We start from the raw sequence: 17,703 nt of genomic DNA, 5'->3' as shown, positions 1-17,703 counted from the left end.
GTGGCAGCAGCTCCAATTTCAGCATAGACATGGGGGTGGCAGCAACAGCCCTGGAGGTAGCGCCATGGCCATGAAGATTCTGTGGCCAGACACTCCCTCTGCTGATACCAGTAGTCCAGTGGGGTACACAGAGGAGCTTGGTGGGCCAGATCTTTCCTGTAGGTCGTATGTTTAACACTCCTGCTTTAAAGATTCTTTTAACTGAGCAGGGCTTCTTAACTTCTGTAAGTTACACAAATCTGGAAAAGAATTCAGTCCTCGTGTGTGGCAGACTCGCATGTACTCACCCCTGACACTCAAATTAAGTCTGCAAAAGTCTTTTGAATGACATGATCATGCATTTCTAATAAAACACTTTCTATTAATTATATTTTAATGAAAGTGTCAGAAATGAATACTTCAGAAATAAAGCACAATCTTGCTTTTAAGATTACAGACGTTGTGGTACACAACAGTCAGGGCATACTGCTTTTTGTACTAGTAATGCAGATATCATACCATATACAAGGTGTGCCCAACATATGGCTCATGGAGTGGATCTGGCCCAAGAGCCACATCATCTGGCCTCCAGTACTGGCCCTGGGCCTTGAGATGACCCACATGCCACACACAGAGCATGCTGGACCAGGCCCAGGTGTTGCTCCCTCTGGGACCTATGCTGCATGCAGCACCCACATGGGGTCAGTCCAGAACCCCCAGCTCCCACATGTTGGACCCAGTGCCCACTCTGACAGGTCTGGGACTCTCACTGCATGCTACAACCAGGACCCACAGGGCCAGATGAGTTTGGCATCCCTGCCATATACCAAGTTAATGTCCTGGCTCACTCAAATAATAGTCTCACTTTTAAGGACTCTCATTCCCTCACTCCTTTACAATCAATTAACATGCAGCTGAATGCATGCACAGTAAATCTTTCAAAAGATATCATTTTAACCAGTTATCGATAAAAAAATAAATCATATGCTAAAATAAAAAATCTATTTTAACATATATATTTTTTCCAGAAATATTTGTCCAGATTTATAGGGTTTTTTGAGTAGTATATATTGAGATGACTGCATAACAGCTCAAATAGTCTTATTCTTGTATATTATGTGGGGAGGGGATGAGAGGGGGTGTGTGGAGGGATGTGGGGAGAGCTGTGTGTGGGCAGGGCTGCTTGCATGCTACATCCTGGGAGCCGGCCAGGGCAAGGGAGAGGGTAAGGAAGGGAAGGGTGTGGGCAGGGGGCATGTCTAGTAGAGCTTGGTGGTGTAGGTGCAGGTGTGGTCCCCCCACCACTTCCCCATCTGGCCAGCGGCTGCCCCTCAGGTGCTCTCCATGGGGCTGTGCCCCACCCATTCCTGCCTGGGGAAGCCTGTGCCATGCTCCCACCTGCACTCACCCCGTGCCCACCGATGGCACTGCCCCTGCCCTGGCCCGGCCAGTGTTTGTAGCTTCCTGGCAGGGCTGCTGCCAGTGCTGCTACAGCCACCTAGGGCAGGGGTTCCCAACTTTTTTAGATTGTGCAGTCCAGAAGTGGCTGGCATACTATGGAATGGCAGCCAACCCTTTTTTATACTCAGCCAACCCTTCTGTGGAGCAGCAGCCAACCCTTCGCGGCCCAGGGTTTGGGAAGCTTTGACCTAGGCAATTCTGAGTTCCTCCTGCCTTCAGCAGCTCCTCCTCTTCCTGCCCCTGCTGTGCTGCTCCGGTCAGCAGGTAGTGTGGGGCACCACATGCCCAGCCAGGCAGGGGCTCCAGCTCCTGGATGACTTCCACCTCCTCAACTGTCCAGCACAATGAGCAGCCACCAGCAAGCAGATGAGTGGGTAGAAGGCAGCCCTACTGGGAAGCTGTGCACATTGGCCAGAGCTGAGGTTGGGGCTGGGGCCAGGGCAGTGTTACTGGTGGACGCAGGGTGGGTGTGGGAGGAAGTGTGGCGTGAGCCATATTTTGCCCACCCCTGACCTAGACACTGGAATAAACATTTAGAATAGAGGTGACATGTTTGAACACACCACAGATATATGACATGTATTCCTGTCCACACATATCATATATACCTGACATGACTGACAGGGCATTTTTTATTGTATTAGCATGTTTATTAATAAGCTGGGAATAGACAGAGGGCCCATTTCTCTCTGTAGCAAACTTCATATGACTGCTCCTGTGTCTCTTGCACTTTCATGCTGAGAATAAACAGAGTAGTCTAGCAGAGAGCCAGGTTTAATTCCTTGTTCTGTTATACACTTCTTGTTTTGTTATGCCCAAATCTATATTGGTCCCTGAGATGCCTCCATTTAGGAATTGTAAGACTTGAATATTTAGTGTGTGGGTAAGCAGATCCGTGCTTCCAGGATCCATTTTTTCATTTTAAATTAGGCAGAATCCTAAATATAGGAATTAGAACCAGCATCTGTCCAATGCAATCCATGTGGGCACAGTCACACTCCCCTTCTGACCCTATGGACCTTTGCATTCTTGGCTGTAAAGCAGCTCAGCTTTGGCCAGAGGGGTGAAGACTGTACCCCTTACCCCAAGCTGTCAGGGTATTCTGCTGCTGGGAAATGGGAGTCTGGTTACCCTGAGATGGAGGAAGTCCTAGAATCTAAGGGCAGAATGCCATTTCCTTTTGTGGGTGCCTATTGATGTGCTGGTCCATTTCTAATTAGAATGCATCAGAACAGACTCAGTTAATCAAGTCTACTCTGTGTTTTAATTAGAACATTCCAGCATGGAATCATTGGCATGTGTATAAGGCCCCACAAGTTTAAAAATGGCTGCTGAGGCACTTTATCTAAACCTCATTGAATGAGGCTTAGATAAAGCATCCCACAACCACTTTTAAATGCACGGGAGCTTAATATACATGACAGTGAGATGCTTTAATTGGAGCAGCTCTCCGGAAACTGCTCTAATTAAAATGTCTCCCTCTCCCCCCACCAACCCCTAAGCATGTTTATAGGCAGCCTATGTGTTTAAATGGCATTTCTCTACCTGCATAAGTGGTGTTTTTGCCTCTTATGCACAGCTTGTGATTTTTTCCCCTCCAGTGTGGACATGTACATGTGCACACATATGCACAGTAGGCTACACACTGGCTAAATACATGCTTACATGTACTTGTACTATATAGAAGTCCCAGAAAAAGGACTGGAGGTACTCCCCTGTTTTAGCTCCAGTAGCTGAGCAGTGAGGGCACTTGCCCAGGAAGAATCAGATTCCAGTGCCCTCAACCCTGCCCCCACCTCCTTTCCCAGAGATAGGTATATGCCAATCTCCATTTGAAGTAGACCTCATGGTTAGCCATAATAGCCTTGATATATCTATACGAGGCCAGGAGGAACCACGCAAGCTTGAAGAGGCATAATTCAGTGAGATGGCTGCTGAACTAAAAAGAATCAGGTCTCAGGTTTTAGTCTATGTCCCTGTTACTTATAGGGCAGAAACCTCTTCACTAAACTGTTCTCTGTCCCTTTTATCCAATGATTACTAAATACAACAGGCAGGGTCTCAGCTTCAAAAGGCACACTAGAGACAGGACTGAGTACTGTCTAACCAGTAGGGTCAAACATTTCAGCAGGAGTGCCACAAATTAACCCCACTTCCTTCCCAAGGGCCACTCTGATCCCCTTCCCCTGCCTGATCTTTGGCTCTTTCTGTTTCCTTCCCTGTGCTCCCTGCCTGATTTACTGCTTTGCTTTCTGCCCTATCTATCTCTATGGTGCCTGTCCCCTCCCCAGTCTGCCACATATCACACACACAGGCTGTGGGTTGGCCACACTGGTCTAACACATGGCATGGCAGTTACAGCACTGTGCTGGGGAAGTTAAAGGCATGCAGGTTCTACCTCTCTGTGGGCAAGGGGGAACTAGAACCCAAGGATATCTTTACATGTGCTCTGGGGTAGGCAGGGGGGCACTTAGAGTGGCTCTCAGAAGCCTCTCTAATTAAAGTGCCTACAATGTCTTTTGTGTTCAGTATCACCACTTCAAAATGGCAGTGGGTAAACTTTAACTAAAGGTTGTTCAACGAGCTTTAGTTTAAGCATCCCTACCACCATTTTGAAGTGTGGGGATGCTGAATACACATGACAATGAGGCTGCTGGAGTATGCTAATTAGTACACTTTAGCAGGCTTGATAAATTGAGTCTGTTCCAATGCGTGTTAATTAGCATGCATTGGAACAGGCATCTGGCATATGTATAGGTCACCAGAGGTCACGCTCTGCTAGACTTGGTCTGGGCCAAAGGAGATGACCTGGTGAATGACTTAAATATAGAGGGAAGTCTGGGCAACAGCAACCATGAAACCATCATGTTCACTGTCTGACATAAGGCAGACAAATCTTATAGCAGGATTGAAGTCTTGGACTTCAAAAATGCAAATTTCAGCAACTTAGGTCACTAGTAGGGTAAGTGCTGTGGGACCAGGGACTGAAGGCAAAAGGTATGCATGAAGAGTGGTTGCTCCTTAAGGACACAATCCTTGAAGCACAAAAGAAGTTCATTCCTATGCAGAGAAAAGGTAACAGAAGGGTTGGGAAGCCCTCTTGGTTAAAAAGGGAAATCATGGTCCTCTTAAGAAAGAACAAAGAGGCTTATAAAAAATGGAAGCTTGGGGTAGGCCCCGAGGAGAACTATTCCACAATGGCCTGCATTTTCAGGGAACAGATAAAACAAGCTAAAGCAGCAAGCAAACTTAGATTAGCAACGGGGATCAAGGACAATAAGAAGTCCTTCTTTAGGTAAATAGGGAACAGGAGGAAAACAAATGGGAGTGTGGGGCCATTGCTCAACATCTCAGGGCAGCTGGTTACTGGTTCCCAGCAGAAAGCTGAACTCCTGAATGACTACTTCACCTCAGTCTTTCACTGGACCAAGGGGAAAACCATGCCAGGTAGAGGACAGGATGAGCATGATGGGAATAATCACCTTCCTACTATTGCCGTAGAATTGGTGTACGACCAATTAAAAAAATTAGACATATACAAGTCAGCAGGACCAGATCATTTTCATCTGAGAGTGCTGAAGGAGCTGTCCGAAGTTATTGCAGAACCCCTGGCAAAACTCTTCCACAACTTGTGGCACTCTGGAGAAGTGCCTGAGGACTGGAAGAGGGCCAACGTTGTGCCTATCCATAAGACGGGCAGGAGGGAGGACCCGGGTAACTATAGGCCAGTCAGCCCAACTTCCATCCTAGGGAAAATCTTAGAAAAGTTCATCAAGGAGTCTATCTGCGATAAGCTTGCAGAAGGTAAGATTCTGAATGACAGCCACCATGGCTTCGTTGTGGGCAGGTCTTGCCTTACCAACCTCATCTTTTTCTATGATCAGGTAATTCGCCACCTGGATACGACAGAGCAGGTTGACATTGTATACCTTGACTTCCAAAAGGCCTTTGATCTAGTATCCCACAACGCTCTCACGAGAAATTTGGAGGATTGTGGACTTAACTCCGAGACAGTCAGGTGGGTGAGAAACTGGCTGCAGGATAGGACCCAGAGAGTCGTAGTGAACGGATCTGTGTCATCCAGGCTAGAAGTGGGCAGTAGTGTCCCGCAGGGGTTGGTGCTCGGTCCAGTACTTTTCAACATCTTTATTAACCATTTGGATGTGGGGGTGAAGAGCTCACTGGCCAAGTTCACGGATGACACCAAGTTATGGGGAAGTGTGGTCATGTTTGAAGATAGGCAGACCTAGACAGGCTAGCAAGTTGGGTGGATTGGAATCTAATGAAGTTCAACATCGAGAAATGTAAAATGTGCCATCTTGGGACGAGCAACCCCCAACATACCTACAGGCTTGGCAGCACTAAACTGGCTAGCACCATGAATGAAAGGGACCTGGAGGTAATAAAAGACCACAGTATGAATATGAACAGCAGTGTAGACAGTAGGGCAAACACTACTCTGGCATGCATCAATCGATACATCTCCAGCAAAACCAAGGAGGTGATTCATCCACTATACTTGGCACTGGTGAGACTGCAGCTGAAGTACTGCATCCAGTTTTGGGCACTGCACTTTAACAAGGATGTGGACAAGCTTGAGAGAGTCCAAACAAGAGCCACTCATGTGATCAGAGTCTTATACAACGAGCCATATGAGGAAAGGTTGAGGGACCTGAGACTCTTCAGCCTAAGGAAAAGGGAGCGAGGGGACCTGGTAGCAGCTTACTGCTACACTAGGGGAGTACACCATGGGCTCGATAAGCAACTGTTCACCAGGGCACCTGAGGGGAAAACCAGGAGTAATGGCCACAAACTCCTGGAAGATCGATTCAGGCTCAACATTAGGAAAAACTTCTTCACAGTCAGGGGGTCTAGGCTGTGGCGTAAGCTCCCTCCAGAGGTGGTGCAATCACCTACCCTGGAAATCTTCAAGAGGAGGCTAGGCAGTCACCTTGCTGGGGTCACCTGACACCTAGTTATCTTTCCTGCTTGGTGCAGGGGACTGAACCCAATAATCTTCTGAGGTCCCTTCTGGCCTTACCATCTATGAATCTAGGTGCCCCAAGTGTCCAGCTTCCCAGGTGAATGCCTTAACCACTGAGGCATGAGCGACTGGTGCCGCCTGAATCTGGGGGGGCACCTGCAGAAACCGCTGATAGTGGTGGCCCTGTCAGGGGAGGCACCAGCCCTGCCGACAGCATCAGTCGTTACAGGAGGCACCGGCCCCATTGGGGAGGAGGCATGTGCACCCCCATGCACCCTCTACCAGTCACCTATACACTGAGGTGCTAGAATTGAACTATGGGATTGTGCCCTCCTTATAAATCTAATACCCACAGTTGTGGGTACAGCTAAGTCAGGATTTGGACACGGGAAGAATACCCAATTCCTGTTGTGTATTAGGGGAACCTTGTTCCCTAGCAGCTTGGTCTTTTGTTATATTCTGCAAGGTAACTACCATGTGAACAACACAGGTTACATTTTTTGTTCAAATAACTCTGAAATGTCACCAACTGCAGGCATCCCCTCACCCCCACCACTCAACAGCCTGTCACTAAAGCCTGCAGGCCACTGAAGCTCTGCCCATGAAAAAGCAGCTCCATTTCCTGCTATCATTGTTTGATTTGCTTTTCACTGCAGGAACAGGCACCTGTCACTCCTTCAGACCAACAGAGGTGAGAATGCTGTCTGTATACAGCAAAGGGGGAGTGGGTTTGAGGCTGCTCTCTTCCTATTGAGAAACCTGGCAAATCAGCAATATTAACTTGCACCAAATATAGCCCTGTCCTTGCTGACAATGAGTGATGGGGCAAAGGCAGACACTGGCTAGCTGTGTGTGGGGGCTGAGCAGAGGTGAGATGAGAGTTTTTATTGTGGGCTGCAGAAAGCTGCAGGCCCTGCTGTGCCTTTGATCAATGTACCCTTTTTGTCAACCTCAATATGACACAAGCCTCCAAGCTCACTCTGAGTCATGGCTGTAGCCAACTCGTTTAGACTTGTACTTCCTTCCAGCATCTAGCTGTGTTTATAGTGCGTATCTTTATACAGAAGCCATGGCACTGCTGTACATCTGAAAAGAATTTCTTCTGCCAAAAGGACCAAGCCACTCAGTCATTGACAAAAACTCAGAAAATGAATTCATTTCTAAGGAAGGGTTCTAATAAAATTCAACTTCCTGTGAACAACTTACAAATCAAACTGCCAGGCTGTTTGCTGCTTTGCAGCTCCCTCTCCCACACAGTGCTAGACAGTACATTACAGACTCTGCTTTTCTTGACACTGGGAGAAGCTTTTAGAAAAGAAAAAATGCTGCCTTGCATGTTCTTTAGGTTACTTCTGCTGTTGGTCAGATGGGTTTTACTGACCAGATACAGAAAACACTGAAAGGTTCCTCTGCTGCTGCCTTGGACTTTGGTTGGAAAAGAATCAGGCCAGCACAAAAGCTACTCATTAAGGAGTGTTTATTGTTCTTAACAAATTTCAAGTGCTATATGAGTTACTGGTAGATTATTGTGGCCCAGAGATTAAGGCTGGTGTGGGGCTATTGCTTGCCCACCCAGGATAGGTCACTATGAAGACCTTGTTCCCTCAGCACTGGCAGTGAAGCAGAATCTCTCTACACTACCATGACAAAAGTCACATTCAGAGTATTACTGAGGATGAAAGGATGAGCTCAGCTGCCTGCCAGTATGCATGCTGCCAAGGGCAAGTGAGGCTACTGTTTGGAATTCAACCTTGTCCCAACAGGGCACCCACAGTGGGAGGACCCTGGAACAGCACATCCTGGGGTCTGGCCACAGTAGGGCTTGGCCCATTAAACTGTGCTCAGAAGGAAACATCCAAAAGATGGACACACATTTCTCTTGAATGCAACAGTTCTGTGGAGGCAACTCTGAGAGGAGCTGCTGGAGATGAAGTTGTATGTTGCTGGGAAGATGAGGAGCTGTAGTAGTCTCCATCCGCACATTCAACACATTTGGTATATGGTACAGAAGCAGCCTGGAAGGCATTGAGCTCAGAATAGCTGACAGGCTGGAGAGAAGGCTGAGAGAATTGTTGGTCTCCGTTTGAGTACAGTATGCTGGGTGTTACTTTCACAGGCTCTATTCAAAGACTTAGAGAAACACTCTCCCTGAACCTCTGATCCTGTGAGCCAGGGGTTCTTCTTTCCTGCACATGAGGCAGCCATTTCCACTGGTGATAAATTAATGAAGGGTGCTACTAAATCAGAACAGCAGTGCTTAAATCCACTCTGCTGACTTTACTGAGAGCAGGGCCATTGGCATTGTAGGAGATTGCCACAGCCCCTTCTTGAGATGTTTATTACAGCTCTACAAGAAATTAAAGCCACACTCCTGAGAGCTGCAATAAGAGCTCCCTGACCTCTCAGATAGGAATGCACACCTATTCTGAGCCAATTCACCAGAAACAATGAGACAAAGGGAACACCGTTTTCCAGTGCTACGCATCACATAAAATAATCATCCCAGTCAATTAAAACCTCTCTGTGGATTCCCTACTCCAAGCTTGGTCAAGAGCAGCGATTAAAACCTGATTTAAGGGAGCAGACGGAGGGACTGATCTTACTGCAGCTTAAGAGTTGCTGCTTCACACTGATGTAACACCTAGAGGGAGTGCAGCCTGTCAGGTGAGCACAGAGAAGTGGGATTACTGCTTCCTGCAACAAAGCCACTTGGCAGGTATCTGCAGGCAGCTGACTAGGGCCACCTCCCTCCTCTAGTTTCAGTACCACTCCAAATATCTTACAGACACAAGAGTTCAGCTCAGCGGTCAAATCCAGAGGACCCCAGATAGGGTCATGGTGTTTTTGTTTAGTACTCTTCTGGGAGAGGCCAGCTGCCTGTCTTCTCACAAGTAAAGTCAACTGGAAAGTGATTTTGGAAGTGAAGTGTTCTGGTTCCCAAGCCTGAGATGTTCAAATAAAGTGCCTGGTGCCTTTCATCATACCCCAGAGCAGAGCAACATGAAATAACGCATCCCCTTGAATTTTTACTGTTAAGATGAATATCCTTATGCTTCCCCCTGGAGGCTTGAAGTACATTACAATAAACAAGTCTTCTTCCAAACCTGCACAGTAGCATCCCTGTAGTCCTGTGCAGTGGAGGGCAGGCAACTAAGAGGGTAGAGGGAAGGGTAACTCCCTAGACCGCTCAGCTTGCCCTGGGATGACAGCCCCCTTTACTAGCATGGGAACAGTAGCACAGACAGCTACACACTCTCCCTGGCAATGTAGTTTAGAAAATACAGTCTCTTTCAGATTTTTAAGCCCCTGAAGGACTGACGTGTCAGCACTGTTAGCCCCTTTGTAGGGAAGAAGATCCTGAAATGCTAAAGCCCACAAGCCTGTGGAGTCCTTTGCCTTCAGTGCTGCATAGCCTATAAGGTTATATGCACATTTCTGCCACTTGTACAGCTGGCAGCAGCAGACTCAGCAGTCCTTTCCTTACTGCCCAGTCTGTCCGGTCACTTACACCTGCAACCCCATGCAGCTGGTACCTCCCTGCCAAGTATCTTAGCCATTCCTATGTCTCCAAGATATCTTCTTTCCTGTACCTTTAGCTCACTAATCTCCCCACTTGCTTTAGACTTCTCTCCTGCTCCTCCCCCGGAACCTGCAAGCACCACTAGGGCAAAGTACCTGCTTTGCCTGGTCCGAACAGGTAGGGGGCAGTATGGTCCAGCAAGCCAGGTAGAGCACTATGGATGCCTAAACACGTGCACTGAGGCTGCTCCGACGTGCTGTAATTACAGGTGACCCTCACCATTCGTGGGGATACGTTCTCGTATCCCCCACAAATAGCGAAATACATGAATAAGGCACTGCATTCATGAACGCAGTCTGTGTTCATGAACACAGTGCCCCCGGTGGCTGGGGAGGTGGCACGGCTCCGGCAGCTCTAGTGGGAATGCGGCAGTGGGAGTGCGGCAGCAGCAAGTGCAGAACTCCTGTAAGTGTATAAAGTGTATTTAACACGTGGGTTCGGCATTCACGAATATTTGAAACCATGAATGCCAAACCTGCAAATAGCGAGGGTTTCCCATAACGCGCATCAAGTATCACGGAGTGTGGTTATTAGTGTGCTCCATCAGACTCCATTGTCACATGTATCAGCATCCCTGCGCTGAAAAATGGTGACAGGGGCACTTTAACTAAAGCTCGTTAGACAAATTTTAGTTAAAGCACTCCTACCACCATTATTCAGTGTGGGGATGCTGATACATGTGATTCTCCAGGAGCTTTAATTAGAGCGGCTCTTGGATCCACTCTAATTAAAGCGCCCCCCCGCCACTCCTGAAGCATGTGTATAAACACCTTATAATTCTGCATCCCCGAGTCTCTTCCTGCCTCTGCTACTAATCACGAGTCACTTCACCCTCTGCACCACCTACCTATGGAAGGCCTAGGAGGTATTATTATGGTCAGATGCTTCTTCTGTGGCACCATGCGCATCACCTTTACAGCTTGTATGCTATGGCTTAGATTATCTCCATTGTGTGAAGCTGGTTTATACCTGTCCAGAGCAAGCCTTAGGGGTGGGCAACATGGGTGACTGACTCCCCAGAACACTGTGGTCGGGGGGGCACCACACATACAGTGTTACCTGTTTCCCTAGGGAGCCCTTGTGGCCCTCCCAGTTGCTGCCAAGCCAGCTAGGCTGCCCTCAGGGGGAGGGAGGGAGGGGGCATCGGGTGGCAGAGTGGAGGGAGGACACCCACCTCCCTCCTGTCTCTGTGGGCTGTGAGCCTCCCTTCCTCTAGAGTTAGGCAGCTTCCTCTCACCCCTCTGCCTCCAGTAGGAGCTGGCTGGCTGCCAACCTCTCAGCTGTGATGGTGAATGGCAGTGGCAATAAGAATGGACAGGTGGGAGGGGAGAGGAGGTGACGGTGGTGGAAGAGGCGGTGGTGGCAGGGAGCTTGTGCACAGCAGTCCCCAGCCAGGCTCACTGCAGTTAGCGGCTGCCTGCAGAGCAACAGCACTTCCCCAACTCCTGTCGCCCTCACCACCATGCCCGGGCAGTGCACAGCAGCCACCTCACTAGGAAGGGCCTTCACCAAGGAAGATACACGAGGATGAAGACAGGCTGATGGTGCAGGGCGGTGGTGATGGTGAGGCTGGCAGCGGGCAGCTGGCACACGTGGGGGAGCTGCAGAGGATGAGGTGCAGCATTTAGGGAGCCTGTGCTGTGCTCTCCAACTGTCTTTTGCTTGCCTGTATGCTCAGCACCACTGCTGTGGGTTTCAAGTGTTTCTCAATGGGCTCTGAGCTGAAGGGGGAGCTATTTTGCTTGGGTACCACTGCCAGCACCTTTTACTCAGGGTCGCTGCTCTTTGCTGGGCCATGGCCACCAGGAGAGGTGCTGGTGGTGGGGGGAGTTTGCCCAGGGAGTCATTTTCCCTAAGGCTGGCTCTGTGTCTGTTCATGGAGTAAACTGGCCTGAAAAACAATGAGCTGCCAGAGGGAGGGTCTCCTTTGACCCACCCCAGCCATGTACGATATTTCCCCAGGTCTACAAAATCTCCCCAGGAGACAGCTCCAGCCTCTCTTAACTATACATCAAACTTCTTTCCCTCTGTTTCTCTTCTAGATTTTAATTATATAACCACATTCATTTTAATTCTGTAAACCCCCAGAGGAGACAAATAGTAGAGAAGATACTATTCACAATGCAACCCAAATATCATACTACCCTGTATGGTCCCCTGTGACACTACCTAGGATCACTGCTTCAGTCTATATTACTCTAAGCATTCCCGAGGATACCTAAGTACGAGTTGCATTCCATATTATCCTGCACTCCACTTGTGCTGCTGCTCAAAAATGATGCTCCACTCTCTATTAACCTCAAATCCCCAGTGCTGTATTTTCTACTGCCCAGAGTGACTTTTAAACCAAGCCAATTAAACTGTGCTACTCCTGAACCATGCTTGGAAGGAACACCTGGTGCACTAGAAGAGGGGACAACAATTTATTGCTGCCAAGCTTCACAAGGTGCCTCGAACAGATTTCTGCAGCCTGTGCTCTCACATTTGTTCCACTAGCAGAAGGCTAGGGTAGGAGTGCCTGTACCTGGATTTAGCTTTGTGAATATACAGAAAAGTCACATGTGCCAGTGTCAGAAAAACTCTGAGTAAAAACAATACAAGGGACCATTGATCCCTTTAAGGATTTAATCCCATTAAGGATTAAATCCCTTTACGGATTGCTCTGGGGGTTACATCCCCAGAGCAATCCTTAAAGCTTGGCCCTATGGAAAACAGAGCTATGCTTGCTGTCATGGGTGGCTTCAGAGAAGAGTAGTGAGAAATCAATCCCCTGGAGGCTATGCTAAGGCAAACAAAATGAAAACATATGAAGGAAACTTAGCCAGCTATGTGAACAGCAGCAGGTCATGGCTGCCCAGAGTAAAAAATACTGGGGTTCATGTAACACTGCTTGGGTAGCAACAACATGTCTAGGGGCAGATCAGCAGCACCGTTTTCCTCCTCATATCTCAGTCAATACAACAGTGGTTACGAAGGCAAATAAGCCTTTACACTCAAGTCCTGAGGAGCTGGCGCAGCTGTAGGACAGGAAGCTGGCAACCATCTTGCTTTGTGGATCACCTAAAATAGCCCACTGAGTTCCTCTGGGAGGATCTTTTCAAGCAGGGAAAAATGCATTGAGACAGGAGTTCAGCACCAGCAATCTAAAAACCTAGAAATGCTTTGCTTTGCAATTTGAGTATGTCTGACCTGAGAGTTCCTGGGTGGGAAAAAACTATGGATCCTCTGTAAGCCTTATGACAATATTGCTGGGTTGCTTTCGTATTTCTACAGGAACTTGGATACCAGGGTTCCCTTAGTACTGATAATATTCCTGAAGATGTGTTAGGACAAGGACAAGGAGAGGGGGGCAGGGAGGGAGCAGGCCTATTTGTTATGCCACTGGGCATAGGCCTAGGCCCACCAAGTAAAACTATAATCCTCCCTTAGGAAGGAGATCACTGAAGACATAACAACTGATTTCTTGGGACAAACAAGAGAAAAACAGGGAAAAGGAGCATGGGTCATAGGTTTATAACAAGTACACCAAAGGGGGACACGGAGCAGAAAACACCAGACAGTGCCCACTAGCCCTTGAATGAGTCCAAGGAGACAGTGGGCATTGCCCAGTGAAACTCTTTCCAGAGACATGAATGGACAAGGGACAAGAAAACAGACCTGCAGTCTTAGGGGTTCTTACAACCAAAGCCTCCTTCCCGGTCGGCTATATTGTGAGGTTAGCCAGGGCCAGGAGGAGGTTGACCAGGAGGTGTTGGGACATGGTGGGGCCATGGATGGCGAGTGCATAAATGAAAAAGTATGGGGAGCAGTGCAGCCAGAACCTCAACACAAGGTTCTAGAGGAGGAGGTGAAGAGGCTGAAGCCTGCTGCACACCAGGCATATGTATACCAGGGTGATCCCTCTGCTTGTAGAAGGGGCATGGAACAGGAAGATCTGCTTACCAGGTTGAGGAGCCCACCACCACCTCCCAGTAGTGGCATCCACTGTCGATGAATACGTTGCCCACTGCACCATAGCACCCAGTACCACTGAACCTCTCAGGCGTGTGGCTCTTTTTCAAGGAGCTCTCATCTTTCTCCATTTGCAGCCCATCGTTGGAGATTTTCAGCTTTTTGTGAGTCATCTTGGGGTCCAGCTTGAAGGGCTGACCTACAAGGAAGACAGAAACACAGTGATGGTTAGTATTGCTCCCTCACCCACTACACAGGCTGAATATTGGCAGGCAAGCCCATGTTTGCATTGTTACGTATTCTCTTCTGCCCATTATACCAAGTCAGAGAATAAAATGCACTGGCCAGAGTGTTTCACTCTCTCATCAACATACCAGAATGTTCATACAACCACAGTCTACTTTAGCAAACTCCAAGAACTCTAAGTTGCCCCAGCACTGGTTGCTTTCCATTAGGCCAAGGCTCATTTGCCTGCCTCAGTCTACTGTAAAGAGCTGATTGCAGTGCAAAAGACCCCTCCAGTGTTGTCTGTGAACCTAGCATAAGACTCAATTTCTTCCCACACAACTGTGTTGGTGAGTGAGTGAGTACAAGGTTATTGTTGCCAAGGTTTATAGTTCAAAATGTCTTGTGGTAACAAACTGAGAGAAACCTAGTGTTTTACATATAAGAATCAGTAGGGCTGGATTTCACCCTTCTGCAGAAGCTACCACAGAGCCTATGAAGTTCTTGAGTCACACCAAAAGTGGAGCTTTAGAGGGAAATACATTTAATTATAGTATTTATTCAAATGATACATGTGTCAGTCATTGAAGAAAGGGTGGAAACATTCCTCTAAGCTTCTGGTTTTCAGCAGGGAGACATTTATCTTCAAGTGTATAAACAACTCCTGCTTATCCAGAGGTCTAGTGGACAGGGCACAGGACTGGGACTCAGGATGCCTGCTTCAGACTTGCTGGGTGCCTCTCAATGAGACACTTAACCTTTCAGCCTCCCTGCTTCCAAAATGTGGACAACAGCCTCTTTTGTAAATCTGTCATGATCCAACTATGAAGAATGCTGTGTTGCTGATCAGTAGTACATGCGATGATCATCTCAAAAGGGATGCTAGGCGGGACAGGGGGAATTACAGATCCTTGGGAACAACCATATCCTCACAGTAGGAACAGCACTCTTTGGCCTTCTGGAGAGTGTGAAAAGTGCTCTAAAGGAAATAAGGGAATGGCTCCACATAATGGAAGTGAAGAGAAGTGAAAACAGAATCTAGACTAGCTAAGTAGTTTGATCTATACTCTTAATGAGAGTTATATGGGAACACTGAAATGAGAATGGGCCCTTAAATGCAATCTGAGTATGTCTGATTGCTGGTGCAATTTCACTCAATCATAAAAAAAATATTGCAGCATCTAACTTATCCTCACATTCTCACCTCCAGCAAGTGCAGGTTACTCCCATGTGGCACATATTTTGTTATTATATTTTACAGAAAACATGCCTCTATTTGCTCAGGACTTGATCCATTGCCAACAGAAAATCTTAGCTTGTGTTGCCTACACATAACAGTCTGTGCACGTAACTCTACTTACAGCAACAAATCAAAGGCATAAAATGAAGTTCAGGTTCTCTGAGGCCCTACTCAAAAGCTGATACTTCCTCAACTCTGTGGCATTAACTTTCACCAGTAATAAGTGATCAGAAACCAGTTCATACTGATCAGAAATTCATGCTGAACTTCTGTTCTGTTACAATTCAACCTGTTCAGAGCAGAAGTTCAGCATGAATGGACTAGTTAAAAAATGGCAGCACCTGGCCTAAGATTTGCCTCCTCTCACTCCCCTCCATAAAGAGCGGATGTGCATTCTGCTCACTACCGATCTAAATTATGCAGCTTACACAAAACCACAAAGCTTAGATCAATTCTGCCTTGGGTCTGTACCTAGCCAAAGAGAATGCAGACTCCAGCATTCTCAATTAACAGGACAGGTTTTGAAGGATCTTCCAGGTCTTTTAATACTGCTTGGAAACACAACTGAAATTCCTCTGTAACATTACCAGTCAACAAAAACCAAGCTATTTCCTGACTGAGCCATACTCACTCTTCTGCTTGCTTTGATAAAACCCTTCTGAAGATTCATTACAGTCAGAGAGCATCTGGCCTCACTTGTATTGTAACACATCGCAATCCAGAATTGTCTTTTCTGGGAACTAGCTCTACAACATCAACAATAAACAGTAATGATTTTCTGGAAGCCTCTGATCTTTGCTATTCTGGAAAATATATATTCTTCCTGCTATAAATGAACAGCATCTGATTCTGTCATTACAGAAAGGTAATGACTTATTTGACTCTGTACAGCCTCATCACAATACAAACTCTTACAAAACAACAGTTTCTGAGTTTCATTTCTTTAGGAGGCAGGTGGGGAATATATTGCAAAGATACTTGTAAAGATAGCACAGAATTCCCCTGCTCTCCAGATTTGATAAGGCTATCTAAAGTTTCAACAGCAGCTCCCAGAGCAGAAAACATGCACAAAGCACTCAAACATGACTGCACTTCAAACATGTGGTGTATAATTGCTAGGGATCATGGTTTTCTCTGGTTTAAAAAAATTCCTAATTTTCAGTTAAAAAAAAAGTGACCCCAATTCCACATTTTTCCATGATTTAAATGAAACACCTGTCTCGATGCAAGATCCTCAGGGGTGGCCATGATGCCCCTGGTGGCTCTGTGACCGTGCAAGCTCTGCCCTGAGGGCACCCTCTTATCTTTCCTGCCACATCTTGCTGATTAAAGTAATAAATAGGGAGGCTGTCCTCGAGTTACAGCTCAGTCATGGTCCTGATGGACCCCCCTAAACCCTGCAGGTTATTGAACCCCTTGACAGGCCCCACTCTTGGTAGGTGACTCAGGGGTCACCCCAAGCCTTATGGGCTAGATGCATGGCTCCAACCACTCCTTTACCATGCCCCATGCCTTGCGGGTGTCACACTGCTGTTATGCTTTTTGGGGCCTTGGCCTACTTGGACTCCGCCCCTTTGATATGGCTACGCCTTCTAGCCTAGACCCACTGTGTTGGGCCTGGCTTTGAGACACTAGCCCACAGACTCCTTTTATTACTGGGCTCCTGGCTCTTGCTGCTCGTGCCCCACAGGTGCTGAGCTCTCTGACCCCTTGCAGCTCGCGCCTCCCTGGCACCGGGCTCTCCACAGCCCCTGAGATTGCACCTTCCCTGGTGCTGGGGCTCTACACAATTGTACGCCCCAGTGAGGCCTCCTCCTCTCCTATTAGGCTCTTCCCAGTCCACCAGTGTACAAACAACAACCAAAGTATGAGCTCCTGGGCTGTAATGTAATACAAACAGTGCAGGGTGCACTCTGTCTCTTTAAAAGAGGCAAAGGTCTCCCGAGCATTAAGTGCCTCACAGCCCAGGGTACCTGATGAGCTCCTGGAGCTCCATTAGTCCTGTAAGCAGCATATCAGGCGGCCACAGCGTCTCTGGGCAGTTCTTCTCTGCAAGAACTCCTTCCCCTGGCAGATGCTGGGGAACTAACAGCCTCTAGTCCCAGACCTGGGGTTTATATGTGCCCAGGGCCCTGCCTTCTTTCAGCCAGTTGACTGGGTGCAGATGCTAGCTAATTCCCTCATTATCCTGCTGCCATGGCAACCTGCACCTCTGGGTGTTCTGTCTGGCTCCTAGGGCCCTCTCTCTAGGCAGTTTCTGCCCTTAAAGGAGCAGGCACACCT

General features: G+C 47.7%; 1 protein-coding gene across 10 annotated transcripts in view; it reads right to left on the bottom strand.

Moving 5' to 3' along the window:
• The window catches only part of MID2 (midline 2), a 464,627-nt gene that overhangs the window by 11,164 nt on the left and 435,760 nt on the right, over positions 1 to 17,703 (bottom strand). For all 10 annotated transcript variants that reach the window (XM_059732668.1, XM_059732666.1, XM_059732669.1 and 7 more), the window contains one exon: positions 13,947 to 14,154. In XM_059732668.1, the coding sequence (XP_059588651.1) occupies positions 13,947 to 14,154 (208 nt within the window). The remainder of the gene's footprint in view (positions 1 to 13,946; positions 14,155 to 17,703) is intronic.

Source organism: Alligator mississippiensis, chromosome 8 (assembly GCF_030867095.1).
Source record: "Alligator mississippiensis isolate rAllMis1 chromosome 8, rAllMis1, whole genome shotgun sequence".
Classification (NCBI taxonomy): Eukaryota; Metazoa; Chordata; order Crocodylia; family Alligatoridae; genus Alligator; species Alligator mississippiensis.
This window is presented reverse-complemented; position numbering and strand designations above follow the sequence as displayed.